General features: G+C 39.3%; 1 protein-coding gene across 10 annotated transcripts in view; it reads right to left on the bottom strand.

Annotated features, from left to right (window-relative positions):
- Nucleotides 1–15,317, bottom strand: part of LOC124131248 (transcription factor 12-like) — a 151,574-nt gene that overhangs the window by 117,076 nt on the left and 19,181 nt on the right. Inside the window, exon 1 of one of the 10 annotated variants that reach the window (XM_046494377.2) lies at nucleotides 9,159–9,631. The exons of the other annotated variants lie outside the window; for them this stretch is intronic. Coding sequence (XP_046350333.1) covers nucleotides 9,159–9,215 — 57 coding nt within the window. The 5' untranslated portion in view covers nucleotides 9,216–9,631. Of the gene's footprint in view, nucleotides 1–9,158; nucleotides 9,632–15,317 lie in introns of those variants that run through there. 10 annotated transcript variants of the gene reach the window in all.

Below are 15,317 nucleotides of genomic sequence, written 5' to 3'. Positions count from 1 at the left end.
TAGGTGAACTTCACATCGGACCAGGCGGCCATTGTTATGACCCAGGAGTACATTTCTACCTCACAATGGGGGAGTTCCACAGAGGACCCAGGCGGCCATTGTTATGACCCACGAGTACATTTCTACCTCACAATGGGAGAGTTCCACAGAGGACCCAGGCGGCCATTGTTATGACCCACGAGTACATTTCTACCTCACAATGGGAGAGTCCCCACCTCCGATGGCGTGTTACAGTGCCAGGGTCAAGAGAGGGTTACTCAAGCAGGGCCGGGAATGTTTTTGACAGGGACTGACCAGGCGTGAAGCAATGGAGGTCAATCTCTAAGGGTCAACCTAATGGAACCAGAGAGGTCAATCTCGGACCAGCCCATTAATGCCATAATAAATTATTATATTTTCATTCCCTCCTGCCTCACTGCCAAACACCCACCTCACTTGTATTGTCCCCAAGTACCTACACAAGAAAAATCACACATTCTGATTTTTCTTTACGTGAAACACTGTATTCATAGTCCCACAAACATTCTAGCTTCATGGGAATCTCATCCAATGGCAGTTAATATACACAGATAACATGAAATAAAGAATCTATAGAAAATATAAGGTTGAACTATGTAATTCCATAGAGCACCCTTAAGTCTAAAGTTTGTTCAGTACTGCTTGATATGTCTTTGAACATATTTAATTCTGTATGGCTTTAGACTAATACTTAGAAATATAGTTACCTTATTTTAAAATATATATCTACAAAAAAAAGAGTAAAATCCAAATGAAGCCCTAGACAATGCTTACTTTCTCACCTTGCTAAATCATTGTAGGCGAGGAGGTGCTCGGGTAGCCTAGTGGTTAAAGCATTCGCTTGTCACACCGAAGACCTGGGTTCGATTCCCGACATGGGTACAATGTGTGAAGCCCATTTCTGGTGTCCCCCGCCGTGATATTGCTGGAATATTGCTAAAAGCGGCGTAAAATCAAACTCACTCACACATTGTAGACTAGAGTTTGATTCCATTTTAATTTATTCTCTGGGCTCGGGGAGACAGACAAGGTTTTGATATGCAATATCATGGTAGATATATGATCTAGGGTCTGGTCAGTGACAGTCCTTAGAAATGGTCCAATGACACACTGTCAATATGAAGCTACAGTAAACTACGGTTATAACGAACTCAAAGGGACTTCTAATTTTAGTTTGTTATAAGCATATATAAGTAAAACTACAGCAAATAGTCAGGTCCAAAAAAGTAAGTTCGTTATAAGTGTGTTTGTTATAACCGTAGTTTACTGTAAATGTGGACTTGGCCAGTACAATGACCTCTTCAAATAATGGCATACACTATACCCAAGTCACAAAGTGAACAAAGCTCATGCTGGCATGGCATTCCTCGACCATCTCTAACGTCAAAGTGAGTCAGTACAAAAACTTGCATCCATCTCTAAATTGTGTCCTGACACCACATTCATGTTGTCAATATTGGGGTCCGATGAAAAATATAATGAGATTCAATCTTTCAGTTTGGTGAAATGCCCCTAGCTCATAGTATCGTGATTTTGACTTGTTAGACCATGATATTTCAAACGGTGACCTCATCCCAGCAAAAGCCATCTTCAGTTTACCTGTGCATACCCTGAGACAACTCCAAGAAAGCAATTTGGAAATAAAGAAGCCATTAATGGCAGTCCCCAGTCTACTCAGCACACCTCAAAAGAGAACAAATCTGTTTGTTTGTTGTTTAACGCCACACACAGCAATATTCCAGCTATATGACGGAGGTCAGTAAATAATCGAGTCTGGACAATACAATCCAGTGATTGACATCATGAGCATCGATCCACGCAATTGGGATACAATGACATGCATCAACCAAATCAGCGAGCCTGACGACCAGATCCAGGTAGTCGCCTCTTACGACAGGCATAGTCGCCTTTTTATGGCAAGCATGGGTTGCTGAAGACCTATTCCACCCCGGATCTTCACGGGTCAGAACAAATCTGAAAAGTCAGAGTGGAACACCAAACCCAGCAACAGTAAACCAGGACACTGCTACCAATTATGTTCATGAAGAGAGACGTGATCTCACTGCTACTTTTAATTAAACCTGTTTTCTGTCCTCTACACATTCTGTATTCCCTCCTCACAAGAGATTCATCTGTATCGCATCTTTCACCTAAAGCATGCACATGTATCATATCCCCCACCTCACTTTACCTCACCCATAATTAGGAAAATATCAAAGCATTTTTTTGGTGGTATCTCGTTTTTTACATTACATTGTATCCAAATTCAATGTTGACGGCCTAAAAGTGACACAAATATGGATATAATGGGTGGCCAAAACACAACTTAACAAACGAGCATTGTACAAGGTCCAGAATGCTTTCCATGAAATTCAAAATTCACTTGTGTTTTCCTTGTGGCTTTTCTGATAAATGGCATCCCAATAAAGCCCCGTTTCTCTAATTCTTTGCATGGCGCTAATATCGATACAAGAATGTGGGATCCACACTGCGGTATAGCTCCAAAAAATGTATTAATATTTCAATAAGAAACTTTAATGAGTATTTTAATGAAGCATTGTTTCTTTTGCCCTTCAGTATTTATTGTTTCCATCACCTCTCCCAAACATCTGTATTGCAATTCACCTCACCCATATTTCACATGTATCATATCCCTCACCTATAATGTAATTGTACAGTAAACCATGCCTCACCATAACACCACACATCCGCATCAATTACAGCCCCATCTGGTCCTTCGCTCCTTGCTGTATCATTACATGTCCAAATGAAGCAGTCTACTTCCACGTCCTTGGTTATATCTTACATTTACACCACCTAAGCAATATATCAAATTTACACCACCTAAGCAATATATCAACTTTACACCACCTATGTGATATCGTATTCGATATAATAAGTGCCCACGGCGATATTTGCTAATATATTGGCAAGTGAACAATCCCAATTAGCACCTTCCAATTGATCAATGTACACAAGACTTATTTATTCGTGTATAAACGCACTCATGTGTTATTTGCACCCTCAATTATGGGCAGTTAAATTCTGGAAAATATATCTGTCATGTATAATAGGCACAGACTGTTCATAAACTGTCAGCATAAACCATGAAATTTACAATCTTTCAACTGTTTTTTCTCACCCAAATTATATTCTAATAAGAGCTCCCTATTTCTAATTTTGAGAATGCCATAGGCGCTTATTACGTCAAATAAGGTATATTAAATTTACACCAACTATGTGATATATCAAATTTACACCACCTATGTGACTTACGCCACCTATGTGATATATCAAATTTACGCCACCTATGTGATATATCAAATTTACGCCACCTATGTGATATATCAAATTTACACCACCTATGCAATATACATCAGCAGGGTGTAACTTACTCTTATACAAATTCACAAACCAAGAAAGTGCAATTTCTATCATCTTCCTTTGTCAATTTGGACATTAAAACATACATAAAAAACAACTATTTTCCCCTAAAATGTAAACCACCCTTGACAAAGTCACACATACCTAAATCTCAACAAGCACTCAATCATACCACTCAATTCCAATTTCTGCCGATTTTGCATTAATGTTATTCACCCAGTGAATCACTCACTGGTAAGATAGTTTTACATCCTGTTTTCCCTGCTCCCTTGCCCTCCCCCCTCTTGCCCCCCTCCCCACTCATCACCCCCCTCCCCCCCCCAGTATAAATATGCACACCTGCAAAAGTAGGGCATCGTGTAAAGCTGGCCTGTGCCTGGTAGACAGTGTCAATATCCCTCCGCACCCCATCACTCAGGGACTATCTTACAATACAGACATACTTTACATTTTTAATCACAAAATCTGTCAACTATCGCAATTTTATTGCCTTTTTAGGACCGGGCATAGATAAGTTGTTCAAGTGCTAATTTCAGAGTGATCCTTGATTTAAGGCATCCGTGTCAAACTTGGAAGGACTTTGGCCATACCAGGTGAAATGTTCAGTTACATCTGTAAGAAATAGTTTGCATTGCTTACATTATGCTGAAACAAACACTTACATACACACCAAACAGTATCTTTTACTATACTCAGAATACCATAATTTTCGGACATTTGATTTAAGTGGTATTTGAACAACTTGGGGCAACTTGGTGAAATAACACATAGGGTACAAACAGAATTGAATCAAGCAAACATTCTACTCGAAAGAAGCTAAAGAACAGCCAATTCTTTCATGTTACTTTAATGACCGAATAACTACAGCATCGTGAAGGAATTGGGTGTTCTTTATCTTCTTTTGAGTTGTATATTTCAAGGCAGCGATCACTGTTGAAATGTACATGCGCGTGAAATGGGTATCATTGATTAAGTAACCACCAACAAACACAACACAAAGGAAAATGGAATTATTTCAGTTTAACTCACATTTTAAAAACCTGAAGACTTCAATTGCATAATTTTCTGACATTTTTTAACAGTAGACAAGATAGACAGTGGGACATGTGATAAAATCCGAATGGTTCACGTAGTCTTTAAGCTACTAAATGCATGGCCTTTCAAGGCCTAAACGAGGCAATGATCAAACATTCCAAAGCTAAAAGGTAGACAAAGGTGTGCTGTCAAACAGCTTTATTGGGACATTCTCACTTTTTCTTTGTTGGAATGACTCCATCTGTACCCCCAGACACACAATCAAATATTCAAGTCCTCAATGTTTCAATATAACTTATTGAGACCCAACATAAGCCACATGATGCAATCTCGAATTAAAATTGTATTTTATATTTTACAGCCTTCTGGCCTTTTCAAGGCACAAATAGCAAGGAGACCTATTCTAACCTAGATTTCAAAGGTTTCTACACATTAAAAACTTACTTTTCTTGAAATTTAAACATACTGACGATATCATAAATGATAAACTGTAAAAATATCAATATGGCTTTGCATGACCCGTCCTACAGGGCAGACCAAGGTTGGCAAACACACACGCACATCGGGTAACAGGTGTTATGGGACAAGAAAAATATTCATTGATTAAGAATATATCAATACTGAAGACAGTTTTGCTTTTTCTGAAAGTCTTCATTATAAGAAAGTTTCAGACAGTCATTGTCTTGAAACCAAGTTGAATAATGACCTGTGTCATGGCTGCAGAAGAACCAGGATATATGGCTGCAGAAGAACCGGGATATATGTCAGATATTCACCAGTTTATATCATATATCTCGATGCAGCAAGACAACTCAGCATTTCATTGGGATAAACAGATGTCATTCTATTTCAATAGACATGTGTCATATTATGAGAATCAGATGAAAATATCCTCATCAAAAGTGTAGTCGTATATTTTTCAATAATTACCACAGCCTAAGGAAAACACGACTTGAGCTCCACCAGGACTGGAATATGAGTAGATACTCTACTCACAAGTCAATAATAATATATGCTACTTAAAAGAAGTAAAAGAACACCCGAATCTTCCCTCTTACTATTGTTAATCTGTCCACCAATATTGCAGAATAAGGTGTTTTCTTCTTTTGAGCAGTATAGATGTTCTCCAGCCTATAATATCCCATACCTAACATTTACTTCTTAATGTCTGAGTACTTATCAAAGCGTAAGGAAAGCTTGACCCAATGTGGCATACCGTAGACCCCTTATTTAGTACCCTGCTCCTTAAACAACCCCTGAGCAATTTCTAGACTGATCTGTTAATAATCCCTATAATCCCGCTAAGATCTAACATGTACATGATAGTCTATATATTCTTGTATATATTAGATATGTTTCACAGAAAGCAGCAGTATAGAATGGGTCAAGAATCCCCTTAAAACTATTATTGACAAAAGTTTGCATTTCACTAAAGTTTGAACTAAGCTAGTTTACGACCACTTGATCTCAGAAAAAGATATCTGACATCTGTTAACATTTCTTCCCAAACATGTAAGTAAATTTACTTTTTGCCACTTTTAGCAATATTCCACAAATATTACAACGTGGGACACCAGATTGGTCTTCACATATTGTACATATCTGGGAGATCAAAACCCAGGCCTTTAGTGTGACAAGAAAATGCTTTATCCACTGGGCTACCTTATGGCCCCATATGTAAGTTCATGTTTACAGAAATCTAGTTTGTGACCCTACAGGGATATATAATACATAGTCACCGCTGGATACCATCGGATATCTTACATCTACTTAACATCCAAATAATAAGCAAGACTTAAGGAAAGCTTAACTTGAGGCAATGAGTCCATGGTTTCTAAGATCGGTATCTCTCACCGGCAAAACGGACATCATATTGATAATCAGATTAATCAGAAATATGTATCTCTAAACTACTTGAGGACAATGGTTGAAATAAGCCCTTGCCCGTAGGCCTGTAGGCCCGTGGCACGTAGATCTCATGTCGGGCCCGTAGTTTCAAATTCAAATTTGTATGGGTCCTTATGGCCTTCAATAAATTTATGTGTCGATTAATTTGTAGTGAGTGAGTGAGTGAGTATGGTTTTACGCCGCTTTTAGCAATATTCCAGCAATATCACGGCGGGGGACACCAGAAATGGGCTTCACACATTGTACCCATGTCGGGAATCGAACCCGGGTCTTCGGCGTGACGAGCGAACACTTTAACCACTAGGCTACACGACCACCCCCGATTTATTTGTAACAAGGTGCAGTTTTTTAAAGGAGGGCATGGAAAGTTTAGTCAGAGAAAGAAGTCTATGGGTCCTGATGGCAGCCTTGCAAATGTTTTTTTAATTTCAAACACTGGTTGAGGACAACTAGATTCTTTCACATTACTATAGTTAATCTCCACGACAGATTAACTATGGTAATATAATAAAGGAATTGGGTGGTCTTAAAACTTTATTTTAGTTGTATAAATGCCAAGAGAACAAATCAGGATATACCGAAGCTTGTCATGAGGGCTTGCATCGTCGCACACAGGTCGGCTGTCGTAGCGTACAGGTAGGCAGTGTACGAGAAAGGACGAGACAAGCTCATGGCATAGGTGACAGATTACTTGGTGTTCTATGAGAAGCCTTGTGGCTATGACAGCACACCTGTGTTAGGCCCTGGACCGCATTCAACAATCGCGTCTACCTCACAGCCACAGTGTCTTCCACTTCATTTGGAGGATAGATACAACCCTCTTGTATCGCCACCTGTACCGTGCTGACCTTAATCATTGATTCAGAGGCTGCAAAACCTCATATTTCGGAAAGCTGTCTTTTAGACACATTATAAACTTAAAGTTCGGACTGAAACTTAGGACAATGTAGACAGGAAACAACTCTATTGTAAACATACTGTTATTCAACCAACTGAAAACAACTCACCAAATCACACATGCAAAACAATTATTTTCTACAATACAGCTATTTTTGAAATTTCATCCCCATTCAACCAATGCTATGATACTTTGAATTGAAACATTTAGTGTCCTGCACTCAACATACACATTATCATAAATGGATTTTTTAAACAACCGTTTTTTTCACGAATCATTATATCATTTCATATTAAGCAGCCATGCATAGCATTCAAAATGGTGTACAGTTTATATTACAAATGTTTGAAATATTTATTCACGTAAATGGTTTTCCTAATCTGACCCGTTGACATCACACCTGTGTCGCCCGCCATACCTGTAATACTATCTAGAGGTATTCATTCTCGTACAGGTGCTCGATGAAGACTTCTATGACAAACCTGATATTCAAGTACATTGTGACAACAAAACCTATACATTTTTTTACTTCCCTGCAACCATTAAAGGCATCATTACTTCTTTCTATCGGTAAAACAGTAACCACAAAACAACTGGTATTTAAACAAAGTTAATGTTTCAAATTCTAGATATCAAATTATGGGTACAAACAAATGTCCTTGTATGTTTAAAATTTAGAATGAAATAAATTAATTTGAGGCAAAAAATAGATAAAACATAATTATGTTCATGTGACTAGGCTGAAATAGCAGGATGATCGTGTGATGACATATACTATTTCTTCCTCATTAAAATTGAAATACAAGAGAGTGAACGCCATGTCTACTTTTGGGATAAAATAACTAACCATTTAAACCAGGGTCCATACACCATAAGCCTCACAACTTTCCAAGACTTTTTCATGTCTTGTCCAGGGTATTTGGACTGTTTTCCATAACAATTAAATGAATAAGAATCACAACAAAATCACAAACATTGGGAAGCGCTAACTCAGAATAACATGGAAAACACCCATTTCCCTTGATATATCACCAGAAATATATTACTGCTTGTAAAATAAAAGTTTTTCATGACTTTTCAAAGACTTTCGCATTTTCCAAAACTTTTCCAGGCCTCAGAAACAGTAACTAAAATTCAAGGAATTTTCCAGGATTCCAAAACTCCTTTACATGTTAAATTGAACAAATATTGCATTAAACTTGAGGTAAAACTTACAGATATAACATTATTAAATTTCATGCAACAGCCAGCCGAAATAGCCTGAAGATCTGTGCGACTACAAAGACTATTTCTACCCTGTACACCACCTTGTACACCCATGAGAGAGCTGAACGCATTGTCTACATGGCTGTATACGTGTTACTTGTTGTGACAGATTACAGCAAAACACTGTCACACTCGTGCTGATACAAGATTACTGTAGTGATTTGCCGTGTCATATCTCTCACCAACACCACATTACATATCCAAGTTGAGACCTCCTTTTTAAGGATCTATTAGTTTTGAAATAGCTGTCTCCCATATGTCTAAACTTACCAACCATTCACATTTCTCATACCTCCACTGTCAAAACAAATTGTCCGGTGTCAAATTTTATATCTCATACAAACTGATCCTAAAAGTTTACATCGAAAAATCATTCCCCGTAGAATCAGGAAACAAAATATGACAACCATGAAGAGTGAACCTGATCAAAGTTAAAATAACCTCAACTTCCAGAGTCATAAACCTAACAACTCTCCACAGAACAATCAGAGAAAAGTTGTGTCGAAACATTCAAGCTAAGCAACCCGAAAATCTCAGCAATGGCGAAAGTCTCTCCAACAGTGTATGCCAAAGACTTCTTTCAGCACCAAACATTCAAAATAATTCCCAAATAAAGTTTCAAAATGACAACCAAACTATCAAATCTTACCCCATATCTGGGATGACATCGCCCGTAACGGTCCCACTGGTTGTACATGCAACTCATATCCCTCAGTCTGGTATAATATCCACAGGTGGTGGCAATACGTCCATTCGATACAAGCTACCTGCGACAACTAGGTAGATATGTCAAGCGTATCACCTAGCCTGGAGCTACGGCTTATACCATAGTGCGATAAGTCACGCAAGCATTTCTCTGCAGCTGGATGGAGTGGCTGTGGGCTCCCGTATTTACTTAGGTTCGGGGAGGCCTGAATGGCAGGAGAAGACCTGAGTGTACACAGATCTCTCTAACAAAGAGGACGGTAGGAGACTGTGTCAACCTCCCTCAATATAGTGCTATACCATAAACCACCACATTGGAATAAAAATGACACAAAATCCTTAAGCTTTTCTTGAAATGCTGTAAAATTCGGGTGTCCACGAAGGGGGTGTCCATGAAAGGGCTGTGGAGGGGAGATTATCTCCAGCCTTGCCTAACTGTGTGATTTGCAGAATTGTTCATGACCTTTTGCCTCGCATGTCTCCAATAGCGGTGTGCCTTACGCAGCGTTTCACGCGCTATGTTTGCCTACCAATGGCTCAGGTGTGAAAGTTTAGCCATGGAATTAAGTTGTGTAAACACCGATGATGCAAGTCCTCTGCCTCTCCTACTTCAACAACAAGGCCGACAAATTTAACATATTTTTCTCTTCGAGACTACTGTCATTATGAGAGTTTGAATAAACAGCATTCCTTTAACACTGCCCAAGATAAATTCCCTATTCTATTATTAAATAGTTAATCATACCATTGTGTTCCTCAGCAAAAACATCATGTTGTTTCCAGTGACTGCTTTTTTCACTTTTTACAATCCACATTAATTATAACAATCTTCCATCTATTTTGAACAAAGACAAAGTTCCATTCATCATACAAGTTCTGCATTTAACATTTTCAAGCAAACAATTACATGATCAAAAAAATTCTATCTTAATGTACATAAAATTTAAACTTTTTCAAATTTGCCTTACAAACTTGATTCAAAACCCTGTTTTCAAAAAGGAATTTCATTTGAAATTTGAAGTAAGTTGCCACACACAGTAAACTCAGAGGGAAGCCATGTGACCAAACTGGTCTGTTTCCCAGAGACTAAATTAAAACGAATTAATCATTGTTCTGGGCTTTATTTAGATATAACTATTTGGTAGATCCAAATTTTTAAATAAGATACTTCATTTCTGGAACTCAATGTTAGATTAGTAACGAATCCTGTATTCTATGACCCGTGTCATTTATTGTCCATTAATGTCCGAGTAGGATGAAATGACATTTATACCCCACTGACAGAATGTTTCTGATGAAAGTATGCAAGGGAACAGCAAAATATACAAAACTTATAAAATAAAAATCAGCGTCTTGTTTCAATTTATTCATTTCCTTTGGAACCCATGAAAGGTCCCAGTAGCTATTGCTTGTGACACGTACAAACGATTGGTGGGGATTCCGGATTAGAATGCATGTCCCCAGCAACCTCCGAGTGGTCAGTCTCGGTGACTTGGGAGTTTGTATGTCGCTGCTGACTGACTCACTCACTCACTCATTCTCACAAATGATGACTCACTCACTCACTCATTCTCATACACGATGACTCACTCACTCATTCTCATACACGATGACTCACTCACCCATTCACTACCACCCGCATTCTAGAAGCAGAATTCTGGTGCATGCATTCCTGACAAACATCATATCTGTTCACACCACACCTTCAATTTAAAAAAAGAAATCTTAAAAAAACATTCCACATGTGTCCATCAAGTCAAAATCCGATGACTCATGTAACATGTGGTCTCTTGGCCATGTTAGAATCCTGCAAGGATTACTTTTTGAAAGTTGAGTACATTGGTCTGCTGTGGAAGCCAATAGAGTTTGGAGTACCAGCAGACGCTGTCCAAGTTAGCAATGCAATATGGCCACACTTCTATTCCCAGGGTGGAGAAGATAGGTTCTTGTTTTGCTCGTAAAATGTCTTCTTCTTAGTGATTAGTCTACGTTCGGTCATGTCGCTAATCTCGTTAGGGCAAGTCATCAATCGATCTATGCTACACTGACAGTCATAAAACATCTACCAATGTTGAGTATTGTACTAGTGGAGGGCAACCCATCATCAGCGCCAGCAGGACAGCCACTACAAGGGGGCCTAGCAAGTCTGGGGCCCACTCCACAAAGCGATCTTAGCGCCAAGACGATTGCACCTCCAAGGCTTTAACATAGACTTACGACAATCATAGCGCGAAGATCGCCGTGTGAATCGGGCGAGTACTACACACCGATTTGTTCCTTCGAATTGGCGTTCCACTTCAACAATCCTATCAATATTCAGCTATACCGAGGGAGTAGCGTTAAGCAATGTGCCAGCAATATCACAGTAGGGACACCATGAATGGACTTCATGCATTGCACCTAATATCTGGGCATTAAACCCAGGCACTTGGCGTGATGAGCAAATACTTTAACCACTTGGCTACGCAACACTCCATTTAAGTTACATCATGACAGCCTGTAAATAGCTGACTCTGGCCAACACAAACCAGTGGTTGACAGCATGAACACCATCCGTCTCCAACATGGTACAAAGTCTATCATCGGGTCCATTTAAGTCAACTCTTGCGACAGGCGCAGGTTACTCAAGGCAAGGAAATACAGTCGAATCCCATTATCATGAACCTAGCATGACCATGTCGTAACTTCCAAGAAGATAATAATTATAATCTGCCATTTACGTATATTGCGCATATTTGCACACCACACAGGGGCATGCTCAAAGAGCTATTATTACCCCGGTCACGGGATCAGTGTCCACTCAACAATCATTCTCAGCTCCCTGGGGAGTATACAACCCAAGCTGCCTGTTAGGCGCTAGAAGATTAACGACCACATTGCCATCTCATCTCATCCTACTGGGTACCCATCAACTGCCAGACATTCGCGTACATTCATGATAACGGTGTTTGAGATGACGAGGTTCGACTGTATTCTCCAAATTAAATGTTTACGGTTCAATAGTAATAGTTTTAGAAAAGTGACTGAGTTTGGTTTAACTTTGCTTTTAACAGTATTCCAGTCAATCGCGGCATGTCAGCTTAATGTGGGAGGAAAGCCTGAAGTGATGCAGGTCTCAGACGTTTACCATTTCAGTGAAACCCACAAGGACTGGTATGGTGCTGAAAAACCTAGAAACATAATTTGGGTGAACAAGGATTCGAAACCCGAATCACAGATTTCTGGCATGCCCAAGGGTCGCAACTCTGCACCGCGAATCGTGGCGCCTTAGACGACTGGGCCACCCGTGCCCCCTTTTAGACAAGAACCATCAAGCCTCAATGGAAATGAAATGCCACTGAATCCTCAACCAAAACACAAGCATGGTCTCTGGAGACCCATTCTCATTTCAACCTGGATAGGGGGGAGACAGGTATAGAAACCAGAAACTTGAACATAGACTTACGACAGTCGTAGCACTGAGACTATCACAACTCCCATACTATATCATATACTTACGACAATCGTAAAGCTATGATCACTTCGTGGAATGGCCCAGGGTTCTATTCTGCCTAGAATCACGAATGTCTTTGAAAATCAATGCACTTGGGCAATGTTTTGATGACACATAATCCTCCTCCTACAATCTGCCAGTCAGCAGATGGTCCAGACTCTCCCAGCCTGCTGTCACCTCTCACTGAGGCCACACCAGCCCTGGAATCCCCATTTCGGAGGAGGAGCAATGTTTATTTAGGGAACTCTGATGTAACTGCTTCATATTCCGACACTATTAAACAATCTCAAGGATCGACAACATAAAGTGAGATAGAGTTTACATTTTTTGTGACCGAAAATTGAAATAAAGAAGTTCTGGTTTAAAGTTTGGAAAGATATTTTTTGTCCATTTATATCAGAGGATTATCAGTACTGCTTCCATTTCAGTAATATAAGACTTGGTATGAAAGCTTTATTAATCTATTTTAGTCTTTTAATCAAGGAAATACAAATCACCTTTGACAAAAATAATAAAAAATAAACAGTATCATCAGAAAATTTCAGTTCTATAATGGGATAGACTTTAGACATAATACCAGTCCCCAAGAACACTTAATCACCTCCCTTGTCATGCAGTGGTTCTTTTTGTTGTCCTTCTTGCACACAGCAATATTCCAGTTATGCAACGACAGTCATTAAATAATAAAGTCTGTTACAGACAATCCAGTGATTGACATCATGAGCATCGATCCACGCGATTGGGATACAATGACATGCATCAACCAAGTCAGCGAGTCTGACCACCCGATCCCACTGGTCACCCCATATAATAACCATGGGTAGCTGAAGACCAATTCTATGTGTAGTGATTCTATCCTACAAATAGGCAAGTCTAGATATGTGGACAGTACTCCTGTCTCTAAAAGGAACAACTTGTTCTTATCATTGACATAATCTAGAAATTACCATTTAAACTAATAATTATTGCCTTAGAGACTTGTGTAAGTCTAGGAAAATTCCAGATGAGACATATACTACTCAAAAGAAGTTAAGGATCACCCGATTCTTTCATATTGGTAATGTTAATCTGTCATTGCAAGAGAGATTAACTATTGCAATATGGAAGAATCAGGTGATCCTTAACTTCTTTTGAGTAGTATATGAAGTACAAACCCGGAATGCCATGCCTTAAATCACCAGGATGGTGGTATAAGAGCCTTGGCAAGTGTACACTACAGCTGTTGCAGGAGCATCAACAGTAGGCAAGTAACAGTGCAGATAATCTGGATTCAGGACATTCATATGTCATGTTCAGCATTAACCACAGCAGTCCAGGACCAACTGACAATTTGCCCTTAGCAATAACTGATATAACAGGTCATTCAGGGGTTAAATATACTACTCTACTGTAGGGACAATCAGAGTGAGTGAGTGAATATGGTTTTATGCCACTTTTAGCAATATTCTAGCAATATTCCAGCAATATCACGAGATAACACCAGAAATGGACTTCACAAGGGACAATCAGATATTATTCTATTTAGATATACACTTGACATCATCATAATAATCATTTTTGTGCAACATGGAAAGATAAAATCATCCCTATGAAAAATATCTTGTGAACTGTGAAGGGGTGAGTGAATGTAGTTTTATGACCCACTGACTTGGTTGATGTATGACATCGTATCCCAATTGCGTAGATCGATGCTCATGATGTCAATCACTGGATTGTCTTGTCGAAACTCAATTATTTACAGACTGCCATCATTTTGCTGGAATATTGCTGAGAGCGGCATTAAACAACCAAACAAAACAAGGCAATCAGATACTTATACAAAAGTGAGGCTGACCACAATCAACAACGTTCTCCAGCACATCATGACTTAAGTGAGTGAGATTCGACACTGAAGACAATCATATTCATTTGACAGCAAAACAGCAGGACCTTTGAAGAACCATAGCTGACAACAAACTACTGCTTCGGCCATGAGTACAGTCAGCTCCAAAGACCTTCACAAGCAAGCAAGTAGTGTGAAAGTAGTGTGCAAGCAAGCCCCAGCAAGTCTAGGACACAGCTGCCACCTCGGCAGAAAGCAAGATGGCTGCGCGGTTCGTCAGCTGCTGGTTGAAGGAGGAGGGAGGCCAGGTTGAGATCCAGATGCAGTCTCCCCACAACCAGGTCAAACATGTCCGCAGATTCCACAGTCTGCCTGTCTGATAACAAGCCAATTTCGTCACCATCTACACCGATAATAGCTTGCATTAGCATATCCAGGAAGACCAGCCTAGCCTTGACGCAGTGATGGAGATAACCACAAAGTGTTGCTCACATGTAAATGCAGATTTTAGTAACCACCACAAAAATATTAACAAGTAAACTGAACCATGATATTATTCAAAAGTATCAATAATCCACATGCAAGGCCATTTCAAGCAACAAAATCCACCCCTTCAACAAAAAGTCATTATAATTATGATTAGAAATACAGGCATAGCCTCTTCATAACACACTGGTTTATACCACTAACAGCATTGGTATGGACTTCCTCTGATGTAAAGTAGACAAAAATGAATACAATACCATTGGTTGAAATTTGCATACGGTGTAATCGGAGTCATTATCTTC

This window comes from Haliotis rufescens, unplaced genomic scaffold, assembly GCF_023055435.1.
Source record: "Haliotis rufescens isolate VD_foot unplaced genomic scaffold, xgHalRufe1.0.p SCAF_14, whole genome shotgun sequence".
Classification (NCBI taxonomy): Eukaryota; Metazoa; Mollusca; class Gastropoda; order Lepetellida; family Haliotidae; genus Haliotis; species Haliotis rufescens.
Note: the sequence above shows the minus strand (reverse complement) of the source record. Positions and strands in the feature narration are given on the sequence as shown.